At 44.6% G+C, this 24,809-nt stretch overlaps 2 protein-coding genes across 3 annotated transcripts; both read right to left on the reverse strand.

The window, feature by feature from the left end:
* Positions 1–271: 271 nt before the first annotated feature.
* TXNDC15 (thioredoxin domain containing 15) lies at positions 272–3,701 on the reverse strand. The gene is made up of 5 exons (XM_061457051.1): positions 3,612–3,701; positions 3,115–3,524; positions 2,444–2,607; positions 2,113–2,243; positions 272–1,598 (listed from the first exon to the last, which is right to left on the reverse strand). Exons 1-5 carry the CDS (start codon positions 3,661–3,663, stop codon positions 1,402–1,404), a joined length of 954 nt encoding a protein of 317 aa, XP_061313035.1. The 5' UTR covers positions 3,664–3,701; the 3' UTR covers positions 272–1,401.
* A 1,880-nt stretch (positions 3,702–5,581) lies between these two features.
* On the reverse strand, positions 5,582–18,645 carry CUNH5orf24 (chromosome unknown C5orf24 homolog). 2 transcript variants are annotated; one of them, XM_061457053.1, is made up of 3 exons: positions 18,524–18,645; positions 9,833–10,262; positions 5,582–7,998 (listed from the first exon to the last, which is right to left on the reverse strand). In XM_061457053.1, the coding sequence occupies exons 2-3, from the start codon at positions 10,257–10,259 to the stop codon at positions 7,958–7,960; spliced, it is 468 nt and encodes a 155-aa protein (XP_061313037.1). In that variant the 5' UTR covers positions 10,260–10,262; positions 18,524–18,645; the 3' UTR covers positions 5,582–7,957. The 2 variants fall into 2 exon arrangements, with proteins under 2 accessions (XP_061313037.1, XP_061313036.1); XM_061457052.1 differs by having other exon boundaries at positions 5,582–10,262.
* Between the last annotated feature and the right edge of the window lie 6,164 nt (positions 18,646–24,809).

Raw genomic sequence — 24,809 nt, forward strand, 5'->3', positions numbered from 1 at the left:
GCACCGGGACACGCTGCCCGGGGAGAACCGAGCAACAGCGGCCCCGGCCCGCGGGCGGCGGCTGCTGGGAGCGGAACGAGCGCGGTGCAAGGGGAGCTGCACCGAGCCCGGCGCTTCCCGCAGCGGAGGGGCGCTGCTCCCAAGACAGCGGTGTTTGGCCAGGTGACACCCGTTATCCAGGTATGGGTTAGGAATTACCGCCATTCCTGGGGAAGGTCCTGCCCTTACTCTCTAACTGACTGCCTGGCCGAGGCAAAACCGCTCCCATTCATTCAGATTCTTCATTCTTTATTAGTAAATTACAGCCTGGCTTTAGCTGCAGCAATACCAACGTTGTGTTTGCACAGTTTCCTTCTCATACACAGAAATACAGAGCCTGAGGCTGCTAAAGGGGAAAGACACATCCACCAGAAAAATACCTGATAAATAACTGCTCTGCAAACAATGAATCTTACTGGGTTTGTGTGTCTTTGTTTCATTTCAGCTCAATTTGCACTCTAAAGCTTCCTGTCAGGGTACTATGTCAAGCCTCCCCTGTGTATAAATGCCACGCAATCAGATAATCCAAGCCCCCACACAAAATACCAGTCCATACCTCATTCAAAGTCTTCCACACTATTTATAGCTAGAAACCGTATCAGTTCTTTGCATAGCCTCAGCTGCAGCCTGTGCAACCAAATCTGGGTTTGCTAAGTGGGGCAGGTGACCAGTACTTCAGAAGTTCATGCTTTTAGTCCTGTGAGAAAGTGACTTAAAAGGTTACACTAAAAACCTGATTTATTAAAAAAAAAGAGTAAGGCCAAACCATCTTTTTTCTCATAGTTAATTTTCCTGACAGTCAATTAGCACCATAACCACTCACCTGTGGTTTCCTTTGAAACATTCCAGGAATACACAAGCCAAAACCCAAAAATGATCTGTGTGGTCAACACATCCTAATTCTATGTGTTTACCACACCGCACAACAGCTTTAGTTCCTATGTCTGTAGGATCTGAAAAAGATCCACAGGTTGTACCAGAGCAGAAGTGCCTCTGCTCCTGTGCCAGGCAGCGCCTCACAGCCAGGCCAGGGTGATGCTGTACACATCTTGATCGATGGAGCTTGAGGACCTCTTCAGGAGAGGAGAGGAGAACTGCACCACCTATTTGTTACAGTCCAGGAACAATAAGCTGATCAGCTTAAGAAATACTTGTTTAGTTCATGGTTTTCATATTTGTTTACTTACCACAGTAATTGCCACATGTTCGCTTTTTACAGCTTGATGAATAAAGCAGATATTTAGTCAACGTTATAAATTACAACCACCAAATTCAACAGCTCGTCCTTCTGTGCTTGTAGTCCATACAAATTCCTGCATTACCAATAAGCAGGAAATTCTTTTCCTGTTTCAGGATCTCAGATTATTCCTGATGCTCATGCTCTTGTCCCGGGATCAGCCACCGAATACTCTCCGTGCGCACGGTGGCATAGAGGACAAAGCTGGCCAGGAAGAGCAGTGAGAACAGGAGCAACCAGTCTATGCCCTTTGTCAGAACGCTGGGCAGGGGCCCTTCCCAGTCCTCCTTGGTCACAACCACGTCACTTTTCGCTTCTATTCCTGAAAGAGAAAGCACTTGATCAACACCAGAAATAACCATTAAACACAGAGAAGCTGGTTCCATTTGGAGCTTTGTTCCTGATCCCAGACTACAGTATGTGTACAGCCCTCACAGCATCTCTGTGGCCTCCTCTAGATTCGCTCCAACGCACCCCTCTTGTGTTGTTGTCTGAGAGCTGGACACTGGACTGCAGGGGTGTCTCCCCAGAGATGAGCAGAGGGGAAGAATCCCTTCCCTCAACCTGCTGGGCAAGAGGATGTGCTCAAACCTTCTAGCACCCTCTCTAGTTAAACACCGCTGTTTCCCCCTGTTCTGTGACAGCAGCCCAGTGAGTTGAGTTCCTGCTTTCAGCACACTCTGAAGCCCAGCTCACTACAGCAATGGATTCTATAAACCTCTGCTGGGTCTTCATGAAATTAATTTCAAAGAACAAACAGCAGGGAGAGGAAAGCCCAGCTTGGAGCTACAACCAGCCTCTTCCTCCTAATGACACATCAGGGCTGATTCACTTACCTGTTTGATTAAAAATGAACTCTTTCAGTGTTTCCAGTGTCCTGTCTGTATGATTAAATCTAGCCATAGGCTTAGCACCTTGGAAAAGGAGGATATTGGGTACAGCCACAGTTCCAAATCTCGTTGATAAACTGGTGGACATAAAGCAAATACAATGCATGAAGGAGAAGGGATCCACTGGACGAAGAAACAAAGATACCAACAACACACAAAGTGGCAGTTTTACTAAATTAAACTGACACTTTATAAGAAAAAAAAAAAGCCACCCCGTTTTAAAAGACAGATTGCTAAAGGAAATAAACTGATGCTAGAGACAGGGAGTGCAAGTTACCTGCTGTGCTGAGATGCATCCAGGGCCAGGAAGCGAAGAGTTGGAAACGCTCGAGGTAAGGAATTAAAATGAGGTGCCAGGCTGGCAGAAAAGCGGCACCACGGTGTGTAGAACAAGACCAACGTGCAGTCACTGCTGTTTGGGTTTAGGAACTCCATCAGGTCCTTAGAAAATGAAGGAGAAAACCAAATATGGATGATTATGTATTTGATAGAGTTGAATTCTATGCAGGAACACATCACTCAGCAATCGATTAGACTCTCGGCAATACTTATCAAGTAGCTGCACCTTTGTTTAACCTTTTTAATAGATGAAGAATTACATTTAAACTTTTTAAAAGGTTGTTTTAAAAGCTTATTACTTAACAGTATATATACACACAGCCACTACAAGAAACAAACTAGAAATAGGTGCTGGCAATAAGCACCACTAACAGTTTCAGAGAGACACACTAATCCATGCAGCACAAAGGTTGATGGTTCACTGCATACAGATGAGACACAGGCATGGGGACTGAGATGTTATCTTCATTTTTTTGTGCTCAGAATGACACTAAAGGCCTCCTTGGCCAGACACTTCCTCCTGTTGATAGCACAGAGGATGTTATACAAGGACATTCACACAGCCAGACACTGAAAGCAACACACACATGGTGCTGAAAGGTAACCCACCTGCGACACGTTCAGGATCTGCAGCATTAGGCGCTCCATACCAGTCGTGTTCCTCTCTTCACAATTCACTTTGGGAGCCTTGGCGCTGTCGGTGCTGTTGGTCTCCTCGGCGGGCACAGGCGACACCGTCTCCAGCCCGGCTTGCTCCCGGGACTGGCTGCCCGTCGCGCCGCATGCATCACCTCCGGCCAACGCGTCGCAAACCCCGGTAGCCCCGGCGGCCTCCGGGCCGTCCTTCGCCTCCCCGGGCACCACCGAGAGCACCACGGCCTGCTGCGGCGTGGGGACCCCGCAGCCCTGCATCGCATCCGCCATCTCCGCAGTCCGGTACCGCACCGGCTCGCCGCCGTCCTGCGCGGGGCCGCCCCCTTGGCAGCGGGGCTGCCCTCCCGTGCTCTGCTCCGCCGCCCCTGCGCCGGGAGGGAGATGTCAGCTCTGCGCACCGACCGGGCCCTAGAGCCCACCGCGGTTCCAGCGCCGGCACCCCCCGCCCTCACCTGCAGGCAGGGCCCTGCCGAGCCAGGCCAGCGCCAGCAGCAGCCGCCACATCCCGGTACCGGTCTCGCCGCCTCAGCACCACGGCGTCTCCCCGGACAACGGCCACTTCCGCCGGGGCCCTACTCCACTTCCGCTTCCGGCGTGACACCGCCGTGCGTGTGCGTGCCTAGCGCAGTGAGGGCGGAGAGCCGCCATCTTGTCTTGGCCGCGGGGCAGCGGCTGGGGTCGGGAGCGGCTCCGTGAACGCCGGTGCTCTGCGCGGGCCCGGCCTCTTCCAGCACCACACACACCGGGCTGGGTTTGTCTCCCGCGGGGACCTGCAACCCAAGGGCCTGCTGCAGCCGGGGCGTCCCGGTAGCCACATCTGCCTGCCCGCCCACCCACCGCAGTGAAGCACAGATTAGAGACCGGGAAAAAACTTCCCTGTGAGGGTGCTGAGGCGCTGGCCCATCCCTGGCAGTGTTCAAGGCCAGGTTGGACACAGGGGCTTGGAGCATCTGTGATTCTATGAAAAATCAATGTATTTTGACATAACTAACCCGTATACTGAATATATGTAATATATATGTTTTAACTGTACACGCGCCTTGGTGTGAGAAGAGGAACAAAGCTCCAAATAGAACCTAAACCTTGCTACAAAGCAAGTAAGCCTTGGTGTCTGATCATACATTAAAGGATGTAAAATCTTCATTTCATTACATGGCAGAGAACACAGTGGCCATGGGAGCAGTCAGGCAACTTCCAACACAGCCAAAAAACCTGGATTCTTGTACGATATAATCCATGACTGACAATACCCCAATACTGACAGTTTCTTCACAATCAATAAACTGATCTCTTTTGCTCAGGGTATTGCATCCAGGAACTGATTTTTAGGCTAGGAGGGAGCAAACTGTGCTGTGGAACTCTGTGCTGGACATACCCAGTCATCTTGAAAGCCACGTATATAGAATCACCAGAATGGCCAGAAACAAACTGAACTGGCATCAGATGTCTTTTTCAGTTAAAAGCAACCTAAACGTCTGCAACTGACATTTAAATGTTTCAACCCTGTATTGAAACGTTTGGAAGTACATGGAGAAAACAGAGGGTGCTGGAGAGCAAGGGAGGACAGAGTCTGGCTGCTAGGTAGCACTGGCTGGCTTCCCCACCATCACTGAAAAACATCAGTAGAGGGGAAAACTAAACTACACTAAACTAAAAAAGGGAGCTGGGGGGTATGCAAAGCACATCTTACCAACAAAGAGAAACTGGAATATTGCTGGAATACAGGGATAAACAGATCTCATTCATCACAGAATAATGAACAAGGAGCACCATTCTGTGAAAGTGTGCTTTATGAGCATTACAAATTGATATCTATGTGCAACAGAGGAAAAAAGAAGTTAGCAGCTTACTATTTATATGGAACTCCTTTCCTCCCCTCTTCTCATATTTGAGTGCAAGGGTAAGAACAATTACGTTACTGTAGCAGTATTTTCAATTCATTAAAATAACCAATATTCCCCTGTGTTTTGATACCTTGCAATTCATTCAGGCTTTCTGCCTTAATTCAAACCTACGGGACTTGCCTGTAGCAAGCAATACACCTCTCATGCTGGAATTCAGAAAGCAAAGTATACTGAAAGGGCAGGCTTATTTAATTGAAACATCAATTTAATTCCATTCATCCAGTCACCCGACACAGTGACCTCCCAACACTCACCAACCCTGTGTACGTTCTGAAGTGCACACAGGCACGAACACAGTCCATCAGTGTCAGTTACACTTCGAGAGGCAGTGGACAAACCCTAACACTAATCTAAGGGTGTGAAGTGAAATGTGGACAAGGTACCCCAAAACATTTCAGTGCCAGTTTGCGTCACTTGTCTCTGACCGAGATGTCAGGAGAACAAACACATTTCCATATCCAAGAGGCATCTTCATGCAGGATTTAAATGAAAAAATAGAAAAAATAGGGAAAAAACAGTTAGGTTTTAAAGTATTAACTTTATTAATAAATATACATCCATATGATGATGTAAATACAGATCATGAACACTACTCCATTCCCATACACATAATTGCACACGAGTAGCTCAAGTTCATGGACATAAAAACATACACAGTATCTAATCAGGCTTTTTACAGCAGAGGATGGGGTGCCAATACTAGTTATTTGATTACTGCTTCCCCCAAAGTAAACCTGTGGAAAAGCAAATGATGAAAGATTAAAGTATCAGAAAGTGGTTCAAATTTTAGAATACAGGTGTTTCTATTTGGGAAGAAAAAAAAAAAATCACAAGGAGAAAGGTCTAATCTCTACTAACGTCATAAATATATTTAAGCAGTGTTAAAATATATGCATTAAAATAGAGAAGAATAAACTTTTTTTTTGTGGTCAGAAATGAAGTCTGCAGTTTAAAGTATTTATGATTGTTATCAGCTGTTTTAACTGTCAACTCTTAAGCGTGAAACATTATTATACATATAACAAAGACAGCAGAGTCACAGCTAATGAAACCATCAGACAAATGACTTCACATTGCTCTGCCTTTTAAAGCTCTTCAAACGTGGGGGAGGGAGTTCAATTCTCATCTGAATTACTCTGCGTATTGTAGTTCCAAGTAATTCTTTTCACAGACACATTGCTTTTCGCTTACAAGGCTTGGGTTTGTCCTGACTGAACTCAAGGATCTTTCATTCAGAACAGAGATCTTTAATGGCTCTTGATACATAGAATGGTTCGGGTTGGAAATGACTTTAAGATCATTGAGTTCCAACCCCCCTTTCGATTCATTTCAACTAAATCCAAGATACAAGAACATTGCCTCAATGACAAAGCTAACTGCCGACTTTAAAGATACTATCTTTGCTATCAGTCAGCACTTCTGATGGTGTCTCATTTTTCTTCTGCCAAAATACGGTGCGAGCATCTTGAATATGTCCAGTGCAAGACTTTATAGTAGCAAAATTATTTGGTTTTAAAGTTTAAGTAAATTTAATCAGAAACTGAATAGTAGTTACTATATGTATATTAAACAGTGAACTCTTATAGCATCATGAAGGAATAATAGCAAGCTAATACATTTCATTGATGTATAAATAAGACGTTAAAAACTTGATAATTAAAAGGAGTTCTTAAAACCCAAACTTGACATGGAGATCTTCTGAACAGTGTTAACACACAACAGTGATCCTAGCTTACCAATAGCTGAATTATGAGAGATAATATAAAATAAGCAATTTAACCTTACAAGTAATGTTTTCATCCTATGGGGGGAAAAGGCCAGTTTTCCCATTGGTACTAATAAAGTTTAGGCATTAACATGCTGTTTCAGTGTTTCTCATGGAAAGAAAAGTGTTGAAAAAAGCACAATGTATTCTGCAGATTATACATAGGAAAAGCAGAAGTATTTGAAAATTCCATTTCTGGTTCACTTTGAACCTCTGTAACTTCATTTTCCTTCTCCTCGCTGCATGGCACCAGGAAGCTATAGCCAGACAGAAAATCAACTGGAATTTGGAAATGCCCAGCAGTGCCCTTCTGGGTCTCCTGGCTAAATCCAGAGTGCCAAGGAGCCCATTACAGTATCTCTGAACACTTTTCTACTTTATGCTCATCATTCCACGATTGACAACATTAATTGCTTTTTACTGGGATTATATTCCATCTGATGTAATTAATAAACACTGTAATGAACAGGAATTGCTTAGCTGATTTCATTATTTCATCAGCATACTCAAATACAGAATTCATTATACCAGCAGAACAGCAATACATCGGCGTTATCTCCTGACACACAGCACAGCACCACTGAGGAGATGCACGAGTGAGAAACAAACAGGAGCAACAGGATCAACAGGAGGAGGTAAGAAGTGGAATTTCTCCAAGGTACAGTGCTGACATGCAACGCGCTCCTTGCCAGTGAGGTGGGATGCTCCTGCGTTATTACATTCAGCTGAAGAGGAACTGCTTTCCCAGCTGAGCTCAGCAAAGAACTTAGAGCAGTCTTTTGGGGAAAAATCATCTGATTAAAACCAGCCAATACAACACAGATCCTGAGGGTTAACTCACGTTAACATTTTGCATGTGTCAGAAGTTACAGTGTTCTGAGAAAGACTGCTAAGTTTCAGACTTCAGAGTTTGGTGAGGAACAGAACGTATAACTGGATTTCATAGTTTCAGCATGAAGAAACTCTACCTTTTAGTAGCAGTTTAGCTGCCATTAGTTCCTCTATCGCCTAAGGAGCCATCCAGTACAGTTGAGGTTCATTGTCTTAGTTGCCAGTGCATACACAGTTCCCCCAAAACAATTCAACACACCTATTGTAAAGTACAGCATAAAGTCCAGCTCAATATGTGTTAGGCATCACTGGAACACCTGAAGGCTTGCTGCTTTTTTCCTGACAAAAAAGGTATGAAACATGACATCTGTTTCGTAAGTTGTCATCACTGAAAGCAAGAGGTCTCATCAAAATGACAGCAGGCCAGAATAGCATTTATGTTAACAAAAAATACCAGCATCATTCAGCACAGGCTCAATTCACCCAAACTTTTATGCTCCCCCAAATCTGCAATGTCTTTATATATATATATTCCCCCTCCCCAGATATTTTAAGCTACAAATAATAGCATATTATGTATGGAAACAACTTAAATGTAACCTTTCTTCCTGATGGAAGAAAGAAAGGAAAAGCTTTAATTCCAGTAAAATAAATGTAGCACAAACAAGCTGCAACATTGAGGAGTGATTTTCTGATGTCTAAAGGAGAGTATTTTACACACACACACACACACACACATATATACACACACACTCTCTCACACTTAAAAATCAAATGCACCCAGTTGAAAAATGGAACATTTCTTTTGGATGGAGGGAAGGGTTTAGTTTGAGACAAGAAAGGTTATTTATAGCTAACGCAGAACAACTTTTTTCAGCTTGCATGCATAGATGGATTACTTTCTAACTGGGGTCTAGCAGGGCAGTAAACTACATCCTGTTTGCATCAGCTATAGAGTCTGCTTTTATAAATCATGAAAATGGTGTCCTTTGGTAGATATATAAGCTTCCATAACTTAAACAGAAGTGACAAACAACAAAATAACTGTATTTCCAGGAATATCTGGCGAAAAGAAGTATGAAAACTTGGCAACAGTGTCTATTTAAAAACACTTTTGTCAGTGTTTGTATTTGTAAACATTATAGGTTAATATTTTAAAAGCTATTAAACTGTTGCCACCTAAGCACAGATTTTAAAGGCAAAACCCAGTGTAAATAGCTATTTACAGATTTAAGAACATACTGTTTAATATTGATCAAGTGTGTAACTAGAATGAACAGTACTTAATGTCTTAGAAAATACTTCAGTTTTCAAAGGATTATCTGTGGTTTGGTATAGGTACTATTAGGCATTTCAAAACGACACAGCAGAATCCTGTACCAGCAGAACTAAAGGAACAGCTATCACCTAAAGGCAAACGAGCTTGTATTAATAAGGCTCTGTGAATGTCCTGTACAAATGCTCAGTTTCCTGCAGCTCCAAAAACAAAAGCCACCTGAACTGAGCACTTTAAAAACAGGTTGGGGTTTTGTTTGTTTAAGTTTTTAAGTGTCTATTTGAGGTCTGTAGAAGCTCCTGCACAAGTGGAAAATGCAGCATGCTGCTTTCTTCATCAGGTTATCAAGTAAGAACTCATCTGGCTAAGCTCCCTGTTGTGGGATAGGCCACATCATGACCCAAGAGCGAGCTAATTCTGTCCTCCTTATTTCACTTATTTAATGCATAACCACACAACTAGATTTTCCAGAAATTAAATGTAAAACTAGGGACACGACATTACTTAAGTATTGACACCAAGTCATAATGCATCACTTCAGACTTTCTTAGAAATGATCATTTAAAACCCACAAACCCCCCTTTAAGCCAGGGCCTTCTCAACATTACTTTTAGTTACTGAATTGCACCCGCAGGCTATGGCATTATCCGAACAAAAATAAAAGCTAGAAACTCAGGCAAACACTACAACCAAATGCAAGAAACATGCCAAAATTCAGAGTAAAGCGGATTAGTAAGGAGTTCCTAATTCCCTCCTTTCATTCATTAGGCTGTTTGATTTTGCTGCTAGTCTCCCCAGCAGCATGTACTCCTCTGTTATGCACCATAGGATAAGGAAAAGCTGCACTGCCACAAGTATAACTTAGATTTGCAAGCCGTGATAGAGCTTTAATGCTACCTGGAGGTCTGCCTGGGCTGACTTTGTATCCTGCTGCTTTAGTTGTACCCAAGGGTCTGCCTGGACTTGTCTTAAATCCAGCTGCTTTGGTGGTCCCGAGGGGTCGACCTGTGCTGGTTCGGTACCCTGCTGATTTTGTGGTCCCTGATGGCCTTCCACGTTTCCCAGATCGGTTGAGGTTTTTCTTTTTCTTTAGTTCATCTTTTGTCTCTATACTCCTGCCACTTGTGGTCTGCAAGTGCGACTCATTCAACGCATCTTGTCTCTGGCATGCAATGGGTTTGTGGCTGACTGCGTGGCTGTATTTACTTTGCTGCGTGGCATACAAGTCAAACTGATCGGCAGATCTCACATTGTCTTCGTTAAGGCAAGAACTCTTGCCGGTCCCACAGAAAGCTGGATTACTGCTGGCAACAGGGTGCATCATTTTCTACCAAAAAATAAGAGAGACAAATAGATATCAGTACATAACACTGCAGAGTGCCACAAGTGAGAATCTTATAAAAGCTACCTCTAGTTGTTAAAGTTAGTCCAAACTACTTTGTCTATTTGTAGTAAACAGTATTGATGTCAGTCAATTACTTTTAAAAGAGTTTTATTAAGCTTTCACTTGAGGTTTTGCATATACATATTATATATATTGATTGATATATATATATAGCCTTTACATATGGTTACAAAAGACAATTTAAACCACATATTATTCAGACAGATAAAGAAGTGTATGTTAAGGAAGTGGACAAGAGCATTTCACCAAGATATACAATATTCAGTCACCCATTATGGTTTTAAAACCTTTCTAACTGAATCTCATCTAAATTCTAACCATTCTATTTGTAAGAATAACCTATCACCTGTGAGCCAAGGAAAAGTATGGTGTCATTGTCTTGATTATGTATACAAAGGCTTCTAAGGACTTTTTTTTTTTACAGCAGATTAATAAAACACTGATCAGTTTTGTCATTTCTTGTCACAACTGATATGAAAGAAAGAAACAGGTAAGGCATTCAGCAAAGACTATGGTGTCACAGTTGGACAGCTGAAGGATGAAATGAATCTATTATGAAGTACAAGATGCTGGACTGCAGAAATGCCACCACTGTCCTAGTTAGAAGGGCAGGTACAAACTGCTGGTAACGCCAGCTCCGAGGTAACAACACAAAACTGACTTGAGCTGTGCTCTGCTTACAGAGGTTTATTTGTTTCAACAAGGATCGAAGCCCTGTCTTCAGGACAGCAGAAGGGTGACTCTCACCATGTTACCACAGGTTAACCCCAGTTCCAATGGATGAAGTGACGTCCAGCTGCTAGAAACCATGAACCATCACTGTCATAGTTACAAGCAACTGAGGGTGCTGAAGCACTGGCACAGGGTGCTCAGAGAAGCTGTGGCTGCCCCATCCCTGGCAGTGTTCAAGGCCAGGTTGGACAGGGCTTGGAGCAAGCTGCTCTTGTGGAAGGTGTCCCTGCCTATGATTCTATGAACTATTTCTAAGTGAATTGGTTCTGCTTATGTCCATCATATCAAATCCTTGTAGCACATGTACTGGGGTAGAATCACAACAATTAACAATATTACTGGTATTCTAGAACATTTTAGTATTAATACTTCTGAATGCCAACTATACAGATCAGATTTCTTAACGGGGGCAATACTGTATGAAGCCAGCAAAGCACTCAAGGAACAACACGGCAATATTTTCACCCATTCAACTATACTGGTTCTACAAGTTAAATCAGCTGAAAATACTCAGTTTAAGATAATATTTAGCCATGCTACAGAGAAGATGAAGCCAATCAATATCTGGCACATCAGAGTATTTCTGCACCCTACAGTCATGCTGAGGGCACCAAATACTTCTTCCTGTGATAAATTTCTCTAGTACATAAGGTCTGGAAGATTTATTGCACTTTCCATGCAGTGTCTCTGGAATATCACCTGGAGCAGCCCAATTTAAACTCTGCCACTGATTACTGAATTTATTTGGCAGTTATGAATGTTTCTTCCCAGCCAGAAGGCAGACAGCACAGACAGTCTATTTACTCAGGAATAAATCCTTGTGCCCTTTTCTTCCGATTACGATGGATACATTCCCTGCTGTAACACCCAATTTACCTTGGCTTGTCAAATGCTCATTACAGTGTATGCACTACTCCTGGGCAAATATATGAATATGGTTTGATGTCAAATAGTGAAATTATGATAGTCATATAGTCTAAATATTAGATGGTTCTAACAGAGATTATCCAAATGCTGCAATTCTGCTGTGATGCATGGGGTACAGTGGAACAAACATGAAACCACACTTACTGCAAACGCTGACTAGCAAACGGTACAGCTAAGAATAATTAGCAGGCCTGTGGTTAACAAAGCACAAAGGAAGCAAGCTACAGGTCAGGAGACCAGACAGACTTTTCTGTGCAGCACAAAAAAAGGAAACGTCAGATTTTCTACCATTAGCAGTCAAAAAAAACGTTACCTTCCTTTAACCCCACTAAAATAAGGCCCACAAAAAAATAGCTGAGATTTTTGAGGATGCGTAACTGCAAACATACCGGTTCTGATAATGTACTTCTGCTGCCGAGAGAGTAAGCCCAGCAGCTCTGAAAGGCTATTCATCTCTTTGCTAATACACTGGAGGACACTTGGAGCAGTTACCAGCATTCTTGTCTGAATACTCCCTTTAAACACTGGCTTCAGCCCCAAAAAGCTGCTCGGAGCTCGACTGCCACAAAGAAGGATCAGTTCAGCTGCCTGGTATCCGGGGAACACACCAGAGCAGGGAAAAGGCACTGAATTATGTGGGGGCCCCTGGCATTTCTCAGGAGACCGAGCACTGCTCAGAGTCATTCCTGCTTATGTTACATTCTTATTCTCCACCTTTTTTCCCTCAACCCAGGGGGATTTTTCCTACAGACTGCATCCATCTTTCCTGGGGAGAACCATCGCAGGTACTCCTAGACAGTGAATATACCCTGCTGTAGCAGCCAAACATTGGAGTCTCATCATCATTTGCATGTGTTTTGTATCTACTGTAATATCCCTGAGAGTTCTAACTTTACATACAAAACCTGACTGATACTCGTTTACCTTCCATCTGGCCACAGCCAGCATCACTGTAACTGATGAGAGAAGAAAGCCAAACAAATCAGTAACTGTTTCAAATTTCTTACCAGATGAAGTATAAAAACCCCACCATCTTGGTGGAAAACTGCCAATGAGCTTTTTCTGTTCTGCTTCCCCCCTCACCTTGCACCGGTTTTCATCAAACCATGAAAATTTCAAGTAGGAGCCGAGGTTTGTTTTCTGTGGGTTTTGATTTATCCTAGAATCCCAGACTCTCTCAGCCTGTCCCTCTTGTGTTGTTGCCCCAGAGCCGGACACAGGACTGCAGTGGGGGGGGGGTCTCCTCTACTGAGAGGCAGAATCCCCTCCCTCGACCTGCTCTGGGGATGCAGCTCAGCACATGGCTGGCTTTCCAGGCTGGAAGTGCGCTCTGCTGGGTCATGGGGAGCTTGAAGACTTTTTTTTCTTACGTTTTAAAAAGGAAATCTGTAATTGAGCTTAATTCCCCTAACATGGACATCTCCAGCATAATTTTACTTCATTCACATTACAGCAGGGAATAAAAGAATGTAATGAGTCCATCTGTAGAGTGGAAGCAGGTTTCTTGGCAGGGAGATACACGGGATAAATCAGAATTGGTATAAAATGCAAAGCTATGCCAATTTAAAAATAACACTAGCTAAACTGTATAGCTAAACACACACACGCTTGTGTGCAAGCCGCCTTAAACAAAACCAGCCACAAAAGTTTCCAGTAGAATAGAACTTACTTGGTTTAAACTTGTAAAAGATATTTGTAACAGTTTACTTAAATCAGTTTTTAAACTGATTCAACTGACTGGTTGAACATCCCTGTGTAAACAAACAGTTAAGATGAGGCCTTGAGGTAACATTTAGTTGCATTTCAAACAGGTTTTTACTGGGAACTGGCTGTAGAGGATTTTCTGTATGGATCCTTTTTCCTCTGGTATTTTATTTCTATACAAATGCTGGGGAAGGGAGGAGAGAACCGGATAAGCTAGCTTTGGGAAAAGAGAGGCAGCATTAGAGCTTTATGTGTAACAAAGCACAGAAACTTCACCACTGCTAGAAATAAAGAAACAAACAGGTCAATCCATCCATCCGAGACCCGCAAAGCTTTGCTGCATGGGCATTTCTGGACATGGCAAGGAGCTCTCCTTTTAAAGCACAGCTGTACTGCAAGGTTTACCTGCTGCAGCACTAGCAAAGCGAGTCAGGTTTTGTTTTACTCAGATGACAGCCAGGCCTATTGGTTGGTTAATACACAACATATGAGGCTGCTTTTTTTTGTACTTCACAGTCAAGCTTGGTATGGTTTGTTTTCTTCTGCAAGGAGATGAAACAGAAGCCATATTTATAGGCGATACAGATGAACCAAGAAACTTAAGTAATTACACCTAATTCCAGTAATATTACAGGTTTTGGATGGACAGAGTGCATCCTTGTAGCCCTAAACACATGTTAACACACTACACAGTTCTAGCTTACAGCTACTAAAGCTTGTGCTATGGTATGGTCCATCTCTCTCTAAGCTTGAAACCCTGCAGAAACCCCCTGTTCATGTCTTGTACACTACAAAATATTGTAAGATCAAAGCTACACAAATCACTTGTCATAAAAACACCCTCCATCAAGCAGAATACTCAGTTCCCACATCAGAGCAGTTGCCTGCTGCTGCTGCTTGTCTCACCCACTCCAACCTGCTTGCTCAAACTACAACCTGGTCAGCCCCAAAACAGCCCTGAGTCGACAATGCTTCTGACGTTAAAACACCCTGAATCAGAGCAAAACTGAACAAAGATGGAAGCACGCCTATATTACAGCTCTCCAAATTATGAATATCAGGAAAAGCACATTCCTATCACCAACAGGGACAATTTTGCTTTCAATGAGGGTTTGTGCATAAAACCCCACTCATTTTCTGAAGGCTTGCTCTGCCGAGCCCACAGTACTTTCAACAGAATCGATGGAGCTGTAGGAGGCCACAGCAGCACATTTTCATCATCATCCAACACACAAAAAGCACATGACATACTACCTAAAACCACAAGCAGCTACAAGTATTATTTCTGCACTAGTACCCTGCATGTCACTTCTACTAAGTAAAGCGGCTGGAGCGGAGCACAGGAGCAGCTCTGTTCAGAACGCAGCTGCATAAAGAACGCTCTGTGCCACGTGTCACACGCAGGGGCTGCATGCCCTGGAGAATACCAAAGGGCTCCTTTACTTTGCAGGGAGGAGAGTTTAAGCGGCAGCAGAAGCAGGGATATTTTCCCTTTCAAGACTGCAACAGAGATATGATATCAGTTCTGCTTTTCCCTCTTAGTGTAAGAAACACTTTCACTACTCAGTTAAAAGAATGAACTGTATCACTTTAAATGTTCTTCAAGTGTCCCTTTCACTGTCAGCTTCTTTTCTACACCTTAACCCTTGCTGAAGTAGGGCCTTCCCCAAGTCTTAAAAACCTGTAACTGCTCATTTTCACAATGTTGCACCTTACCACGTGTATTCCCATAAATGTAAATATTTTAAAAACACCAAGTATGAAATCCTATCAGTGGCACAATATGCACTCTAACACCTGACCCTGCATTTGGAACCTGTTCTACTTCTGAAGCTGGATAACCGCTTTCACCAAACCATGCTTACGAAGCACTTTCCACAGCTGATTGCATGATTTTCATTTGACACTAGGTAAAATACATTAAAACCAGCCAAAACACACAACAGCTTCTTTACAGCAGTGACTCACTAGAGCTACCACATGACAACATGAGACTGCAAACTAAACATGATTTTGAAAAGTTTCTCAGTTATTCTCAGTGCAAAAAAAAAAGGACTAAGCAACACAAGGACTTACAAGTACAGTCCTTCCCTGTGACCCAGGGTCACTTTCTTGCATGACTGAAGTTAAATGAAGAGTTATTTGGAGACGATATACCCACCCCTTCAAATTCCTCTTCTCCCAAGATGTGCCAGGCAGAGGGGAAGCCTTCCCTTCCAGTGGGGCTGTGATTCCTGGTCCTTACCAGAGAGCTGTAACCTGGCTGCATCTCTGTGCCTTTGGGAGTTCTTTTGACTCAGATGCCCTTGGAGAAACACTGCTCTCCAATGCCTAACCACCAGCTTTGTATTAAAGACAAAGATCAGTGCTGCTCCCACAAAGTTTAGATGTTGTCAGGCACTAGGTAGGCTAAGCGTCAAGTAAACTGAGAACTTTTAGGCATCATTCATTATTTGATTGAGAAACCAGGCAAGCAAGTAACTGTTAGGCTTTCTGACCTTAAAAACCAAATAAGTCATACCTAAGGGCAGAGTTTCATTAGATGCTAACATCAGCAAGAACATCAGCTGACTTCTCCCACCCCAAAGTTAAGATCATATAAACATGTGATGAGAAACAGGACACTTGAAAAGGTTAAGAGCTTCACAAAAATTAAGGAAGATCACATCAATGGTTTAATTAAGTGCACACCTCCAGTTACACTGACACAACTGACAGGCTGGTTTCATAATCAATAGAAACCACTCTGAATCTGTATTTTTTCTGAACAGGACAATCTTGCCCTTTCCTCTTCTCCCATGTTCCCGCTCCTTGTGCCAACACTATTGTGCAAGAGCAGGACAAACCAACACAAGGGCTCTGACCCAGGTGAAAACCAATCCAGCAGGAAAGCAAAAGGACCAGTTGGCTGGCAGTGAGGCAAGAGACGAACAGAAACAAATTTCCATTATAAGCATACAGAAAGACTGAGCTCCCAGGTCAGCTTAAGCCATGTTCCTCACTGGCTGCCACTGATCCACTCCCCCCTGGTCCCAGTTACTTAAAAAAGCTCACCAGACTTCACAAAGCTGATTTTGACAACTTAATGGACTTAGAAGACTTGAATGAAGGGCATAACAAGCCCCAAACACACCACAGGGAATAGAAGGTGGGGAAAACTCCCACAGTTGGGGATGGGGCAGCACAGAATGAAGGCAGCCATCAGGCCAGATAGACTGGCTTAGAGGAGTGAGGTTGTGAAACTGCACCCTGATTATCCTGCGGTTCTCTCATTACCAAACTTCAAGGCAATCTACATATGCATATGAATGATGGAGCAGGTAGAGATCTTTATAAAGAGAGGACTGTTAGTGTTTGTGAATTGTCCATTCACCTCAAGGAGCTATTCCAAGCTAAACAGGAGCAGACCACAACAACGGCTTTGAGGAGCTGGAGATGCTTGTTCATCTCAGTGGGTGTTCTCGCCCACCCGTTCCTCTCCCCAGGGAACAGACCTAATGCAGCCTGGAACAATAGCTCGGAGAGATACAAGGTGCTCATTCATCTCAGTGGGTGTTCTCACCTACCCTCTCCTCCTTCCCTAGCCTCTTTCCACAAAAGGATTTGGGAGCTTAAGAGATGGATCAAACATCTGCCTGATGTGCGCTTCCACAGGACTTAGAGCAAAAGGCTCCGGGCACCTTTCAGCACACCCAAACACCACCACTGCAGCGCACTTATGTGAGAATGCAGAAAGGCAAAGTCCTGAACCTGTTCAACAACGGTCAATGGACAAACACACGGGACTTTTCTGTTTAAGGTTGCATCTAAAACCTGGAGGATACAGACAGATTACAAAGAGCAACTGTGGAATGTGAAACAGAAATAAACCATAATTTAAGAACTGTATTAACCAAGTGTTACTCCAACTCTTTCACTGCACAAAAATAACCACATGGATCAACATAACTGTCACTTTTTTTCCAGAGAGAAATGCACGTGAAGTGAAGGTGCAACTACTCACTAATTAATTACCCCAGAAGGACTATGCACAAATAAGGGTGTAGTAAACTCTCAGTAACTACGTGCAAGCATATACACCACTTAGAGGGATTACTCTGGAACGCAAACACAGAAGGAACACACCGGCGGGTATCCAGACACCCTGACACGCAGGTGAATGGAGGCACTACTTAACTACGGCAAGGTAATACACCCGTGGACTGCATTCATGCGTTACAACCGCACACGCTCACGGAAACACTCTCCAAGTACAAGCACTGCACACACACACACATACACCATCCCCACCACGGGAGCCATGGGTGCTGGGGGGAATTAACAACAATTCCCGAGCACGGCGAGGCCCCGGTGGGGAGCAGCGGGAGGCCCCGGCTCCACCTGCGGAGGCCAAGGGCCAGCTGAGGGGACAAAGGGGCGGCGCAGCCCCACCACCGCCGCCGGTGGGTCACCGGGGGCTCGCCTCCCGTGTCACCTGCCTTGTGCGGGCAACAGGAAACAGGCCTCGGCCCAAAGCCCCGCTCCGGTGCAGGGCACGGCCCGGCTCCCTCCCGTCGGGCGGGGGACAGAGGGACGGGGCGGCGATGGCGCAGCTCCACTCAAGCGGGGCGCGCAGGCCGGCCCCCCCCGTATGGAGACCGAGGGATCCCCCTCAGCGGCGGGGCCGAACGCGGCCGGCGGCGGAGGGGAACGGAAGGGAGCGGAACGGAGCGAACCCTCTCCGCTCCCCTCCCCCGCCGGCCGCGTCTCCATCTTGCCCGGCCACCGCCTCCCACCCCGCGGAGAAGGGCCCGGGGGACGCGGGTCCGGTCCGCACCTACCTGAGGGGATCGGGGCGGCCTGCGGGGCGGCGGCGGGCGGGCGGGCGGGAGCGAGCGGCCGCCTCCCCCACACCCCGCCGGGCGGCTGCAGGGAGCGGCGCTGCGGCGGGCGCGGGCGGGAGGGAGGGCGGGGCGCGCTCCCGAGCGGGGCCGCGCCGCGGGGGCGCGCGGCGAGCGTGCGCGGGGCGGGGCCGGCGGGGGGCTCCTCCCGCCTCTGAAGCGCTCAATGTGAGGGAGCGGCCGCCATTTTGTCCTAGCGGGCGGGAGGGCGCCATCGCCTCCGTGGCAAGGCGTGGGAGCGCCTGCGTTGAGCTGCCTTTGCTATTCCTCTCCGTTATTCACATGCTTCTTTGCACCTGGCTCCTAAGGATAAAGCGCTGATTTACTGTATGGTGAAGTGAATCACAGAATCACAGAACTTAAAGCTCATCCAGTTCCAACCCCATGCCATAGGCAGGGACACCTTCCACTAGAGCAGGTTCCTCCAAGCCCTGTCCAAATACTGTAAATGCTGAAGCATGTTCATGGAAGCTGATGTAGGATTTGTGGTATTCCCATTACTTTGATTCGGATGGAGGAGCGTGGTACAATGCATTATAGTCAAGGTATTTATTGTTGATTGTCAAATACTTTGCCCTGTTTCATCCATCATGTCCTAGGGAGTTCAGCACTGCAGTCACACTTCACTATAAACAAGCCTTTATCCCTTTAAGCAGGTATAAAGTTGCTGCTTCAATTATTTCCATGAGAATCCCATTGAAAGAGGATTTTTAAGAGCCCAGCACTTTCCATAATCCACCCTTTTGTCTTCAGTGTCCCTTTTAGCAAAACAATGTGATTTTGTGGAGGGCTCTGACCAGCAGATTGCTTTATCCGCCTGTTTGTTAATGACCACAACTGCATCGGTGCCTCTCTGTATTCATCCAGCCCTTCCTGCCTGCTCTTCGCACCCTTGGGCCACTTTGGGCCACAAACCTTCAAATCACAGGCTCTACATGAGCATGGAAGGCCTTAAATTGATACCTGGGAATAAAGGGTTAACATTGTGCCTGCTTGCTGAAGCAGTCATTGTGCCTGGCGAAGCAGAACCGTAGGAGTCAACATTGGTAGAATGGTGAAGCAGAATTGTAGGAGTTACAGCTGCCAGGCAGAACTGTAGTAGATGAGATTCATAACTTGTGTGAGGAACATTGAAGACATTCTTGTTTAAGCAGTATCCATAGAAAGAAAAGGAACAAAAGATAAGCAGAGTAACAACATTTGCAAAGTTGACAAGTTTCTGCCTTAAGATACATAAAACAGGCTTGTACCGAACCTGAGGTTTGGATGGGAGCCGAAACCCTATTGAGTCTGTGTGAAAGCAAGAGGTGACTCATGGTGATGAAGAGGAACTCCAGGCCTTCATCCTCACGACCCCCTAATGACCACCACCAGGAGGCACTGCGCAAGCGCACCAATGAGACAAATGCCAGCAAACTAACTATAATACTAGACAGGAATAGGTTTTGCATATGTATTAGGTGTGAAGTAATCTCATGTTTAGGTAATCATTACATGCAATATAAACAAACTGAGTGGCAAAGAAAAGGTGCGCATGCCTTTGGAGGAGCCATCCCCCATGCGCCTCAGCACCGAATAAAGCATACCTACTTTAAAACTTTAACGGGTTGTGGAGTCTGTCCGCGTATCAAAGTGACATATGAAACGGTCTGGAAGCTGTTCTGCGTTATTCAGATGAGGTCTTAGGAAATAAAACCAGAAAAGAGCAGGCAAAAAAAAAAAAGAACCTGCAGCTTTTACAAAGGGCTAATTCTGTTTTTCTATGTACATGTTGTTTGGGGAGCTGACTGCTGTACTCCAACCCTCGGGTATTCCATTGCTATGGTACTTGGAGCTCCTCAGGCTGAAAATTGCTGTGAAACATCCTGCCAAGACGATGGTTTGTGTTTTTCTGCCAGTGCTTCCTAATGCATGCAGGAATCCTCACTTGCAATGTAAGCAGCAGGGGAAAGCAGCATTTATTTAGCTTAATTTAGCAAATGATTCACTTTATTTACAAACCTTTCTGCTGGTTTTAACTCTTGGTTGGAAATGCTGCCACCAGCCAAAAGTGGTTGAGTTTGATACCTCCTTGGTTATCACGTTTTAATATCTTAGACTGGAAGGGGATGGAAACCTGGCCATGCTCAGGCTCCTGATTTATCAAGAAGAAACCATGATCTCAACAGAACACAGAAGCAGTCAGACTGTAGGGGAGTGAACCTGTAACGTGAAGCAGTGAAAGGTTCCATGCCCACAGTGCTCAAATATGAATCTGGTAGCAGCTGTGCTAATGAAAACAGGACCCAAACAAAACATAAACCCGTCAAGCTCCACAGAGCCTGAAACACGGCTGTTACTCAGGTTGTGAATCTGCTTCCTCCTTTGCTCCCTCTAGACTGCTCTCACTGGCAGTAGCAGATGATTACATCCATTATCTGTAAGGTAAACGATGCAATGAAATGCTGCCCCTTCTACAGCTGGACTGCAAAGTCCTGTTCTCCTTTCTGCAATCTCCACGTCTTCAAGGGGAGAGGAAGGGCCTAAGAGCACGAGTTCATCCTCCTGCCAACACAAGAGCTTCTCACTGTCCTCAGCTATGCAGCGTGCTGAGCAAGCAGGGAGAATTCAGTACTGTAACTGCCACCACCTCCTGTCCATTCAGCTATGAATTACTGGAGCTGGTGATTTCTGCAAATTCACTTCCTTGCTAACATGCACAGGCAGAGGAAACACAGGTTTTAGTTGGGATTAAGGATTTTCACTGAATACAACATTTTCCTTGCTTGGCAGTTAGTTTCACAACAGTTGCCTGGTGGTATTTATTGTTCTATGAAACATGTTTGTGATGATGAATTTCATAGTCAGAATGGCCAAAGTATAAAATAACTTTAAGAATCATGTTATTAAGAATTCCTTAGCTCACTAGAACAACTTAGTTCTGAGATGCTCATTAATTCACCTCTGCTTATGCTGGTCAGCTTGACAATTCTGTATCTGTTTGACAACAGAAGAAGATTTAAGCCTGTTTCAGATGCAAAGTCTCAGAGAAGCAATGTTTGGGTGGCAATCACTCAGCCTAATGGTCATTTATTTAAAAACAATTATTTCCACTGTAGCTAAAATGATGAAAACCAATCTTCCTGCCTAGCACTGTATAAACATTGTGCAAAATGTACATTTTGGGACAGACTGGAGTCCAGCTGTGTGCCTTTCATCTTCACATTCTTAGGTTGCTCCCTGCCTCCGCTCCCCCCCCTACAGCCACAGTAAGCTGGAAGCCACGATTTCTTCTGCAAATGCCCGAGCTCCAAGAACACCAACTTGTTTAAGCTGAGACCATATTTGGAAGAGATCTGGGTCAAGAAAAATAATCAAAGGGAAGTGCATTCCTGGAGCATCACGTGAGGAGGCCAGAGCACGCAGGCAGGACCAGACCGCGCTGGGAGACCGCCAAGGGGCCGTGCACGAGTGACTCGCTGCGAGGAGGCTCATGGCAAGGGCAGGCTTTACACCAACACTACCTCACTCGCCTATCTGGGCAGACTGGGGAAAGGTTCTAATAGAGGTGTTCAGCAGCACATCATTGATAGTGGGTGTCCATGGCAGAAAATGGAAAACTAATCCTGCAAGCTCCACAGTATCCATCCTCAGACATACACTTACCTGTCTCTAACCCTGCCACTAGCTTCACAAAGTAACACTGCTTCTTATGAACATAAACACATCTGAAGGACTGAAATACCAACATGCACTCACTCTCCTTGAGACTCTGTCATTCTTTTTCTTACTTTACAAAGATCCCAAATCCAGCCTTTGGTGTTCTACATTCAGCTATTACAATTCAGAATTTTAGCAAAGCTTTGCTTAAGAATCATTATTTTTTTGTCTTCCACTTGGAAGCCTTGAGAAGAATTCCTACAGATGGCATGCTGAGCCTCAGAATCTTTTATTCAATCAGCAGCCAAATGCACAGTAAATAGTCTGCACTGCTTTAATTGTACAAGTAAAATCTCAAGCAGCCAAGGCAGGGAACAGCTACAGAACATGCCAGGCTGTGATCTACTCATTACATTGTGGTTACAACTTTCACAGCATAAAAGACTAACAGGTTGTGTAGGCCTTAAGCTATTTAACAGAATGAAGGGTGGTGATGATGTGCAGTGTGGCTGGGGTAGTATAAAATTCTGAACTGTGACTGCACACAGTTTTCATCTTGCTGTGATTCCCCCCCCCCCCCGAACACTGGCTGTGGTCCTCCTTTTGTGTTTTCTTGGCTAGGGCATAGAGCAAACCTCTGCCTGTTCACCCACTCATTTGTGTAGAGAGGAGCCTCATGTGCTGTATCAGCTCGAATACACAAACCACTGCAGCAGAGGGGCTGTCCTTAACCTTCACAGTGTGGTGAGGAATATTGCTGTATGAGTCTCTGGAGGGCTGCTTGCAAGGGGAACGACAGAGCCAGCACAGCTGCGAGCAAGAACCTTGATCTATCCTTCTCCTGACACAGACTAACTTCCTTCCTAACTGATGTGGACCTGCTGAGGCTGGATCTCAGGCTATGGTGGAGGCTGCCATGGAAAATGCTGGCCCAAGGCTCCCCTTTGCTGCTTCGAGTGATCACCACTGCCTCCAGATTCACACACCTTCACCTACCTACACCTGAAAATGCGAGTGTCCTGTTCCCTGAGAACAGCAATCACCCTGCCATCACTGCTGCATGATGACAACATCACATTACTGTGACAGGCACAAGCAAAAACTTATTCATGATCTAGTACCAAATACCTGTATCACCTACCCACCCAAACCACCACTGTTGACTCAAACACTGAAAACATAAGGCAACCTGGAAAGCTGGTAGCACATCACCTTGGGCAAATAACAGAACAAGCTGTGCTTTTATGTATTAAAAATAATAATAAAGAAGAAATACAACATTCCTGTGCTCTTCCAACAATTGGCAACAGGAATCTGCCTCGGGCAGATTCCCTGGAAAGCAGCCAAACTGTGATGTTTATAAAGATCTCGCCTATATCCATGGATACCTCTGGAAAGAGCTAAATATAACATTTTTCATTACTATAACATCTCTTCAATGTAAGTGCAGCAAACAGATGAGCTATTCAGAAAGACAGTTTCTGAAAAACATACATTGAAAGTATTTTTATTTTCGCTGGAATTTAAAAAAAAACATAGGAATATTGACATTGCATTTAAAAACCCCAGGAAGTGAATGATTATACATGGTTGCGTCTCTGAAATCCAACAGTGCAAAGCTGGAAGTCACAAAAACGTCTCCATCATGCCTTTTTTAGGATACCAGCACATATATATGAACATCTTGAAACAAGGTTTTTAAGGAAGTCTCCGTCTGTCCAAACTTGAGAGTGCTCTTCATTAAACACACCCAAATCTGTCACTCTTCTGGGGACACACTGTCAAGAAGTCAGACAGTTCAACAAACAGGCTGCATGAAACATACCAAACCCCAGTTGTTAAGGGAAGGAATCCCGATGTATTTAAAGGGAACCACAGGGCTTTAGTTTGAGATTTTGACAGGATTTAGTTTGAGAAGTCTTCCTGTGTGTGCTGCTTCTCTTTGTTTTACTCACTGTATTAACATGGGCAAGTGCTACATTATGGGTGTTCTTATCCTAAATGCATCCTGTTAAGCTGATATAATCATTCCTTTCCTATGTTGCAGATAAGAGACACTGACGTTCAAGTAACAGACAGTTGTATGCAAACAGAAAGAGTCATTTAAATTACCTGAAGCTTCGAAAGAGAAGTTGTGAATTTATACATGATGCAGACTGTATGATTTGTCTTCACCAAGGTTAAAGCAGTATATACACAGCTGGTTTAAAATGACACATCCCTTCTCAACGTGTCAGGTAAGAAAAGCTTTCTATAAAAGCCCTTTTGAAAGTCATCATCTTGAAAGTCTTTCAGCTGCTACAATGATACAATTCAAATTGTGACCATTTAGGCTGCAGGTAAGTAGACAGGAAAGTTAATTGCTTAAGAGTAGTAAGTGTCCATCATGAATACTAATGGTTATGGGGATGAGACCTCAAGAAGAAAGGTCCTGCCTGTCCCTGACTGCAGTGATAGTCAATATTTGTGGAATTCACTCATAAACATCATTATTAATTTTTACTTAGAGCCATGTCCTAACAGTAATAAAGATGACAACCCTGGGGGGAAAATCACATTGAATGTCTACATAAGAACACTATAAAAA

The sequence above is a fragment of the Pezoporus flaviventris genome, unplaced genomic scaffold (assembly GCF_033815535.1).
Source record: "Pezoporus flaviventris isolate CSIRO_AGI_PZ_B2104156 unplaced genomic scaffold, CSIRO_AGI_Pfla_v1 ptg000023l, whole genome shotgun sequence".
NCBI lineage: Eukaryota > Metazoa > Chordata > Aves > Psittaciformes > Psittacidae > Pezoporus > Pezoporus flaviventris.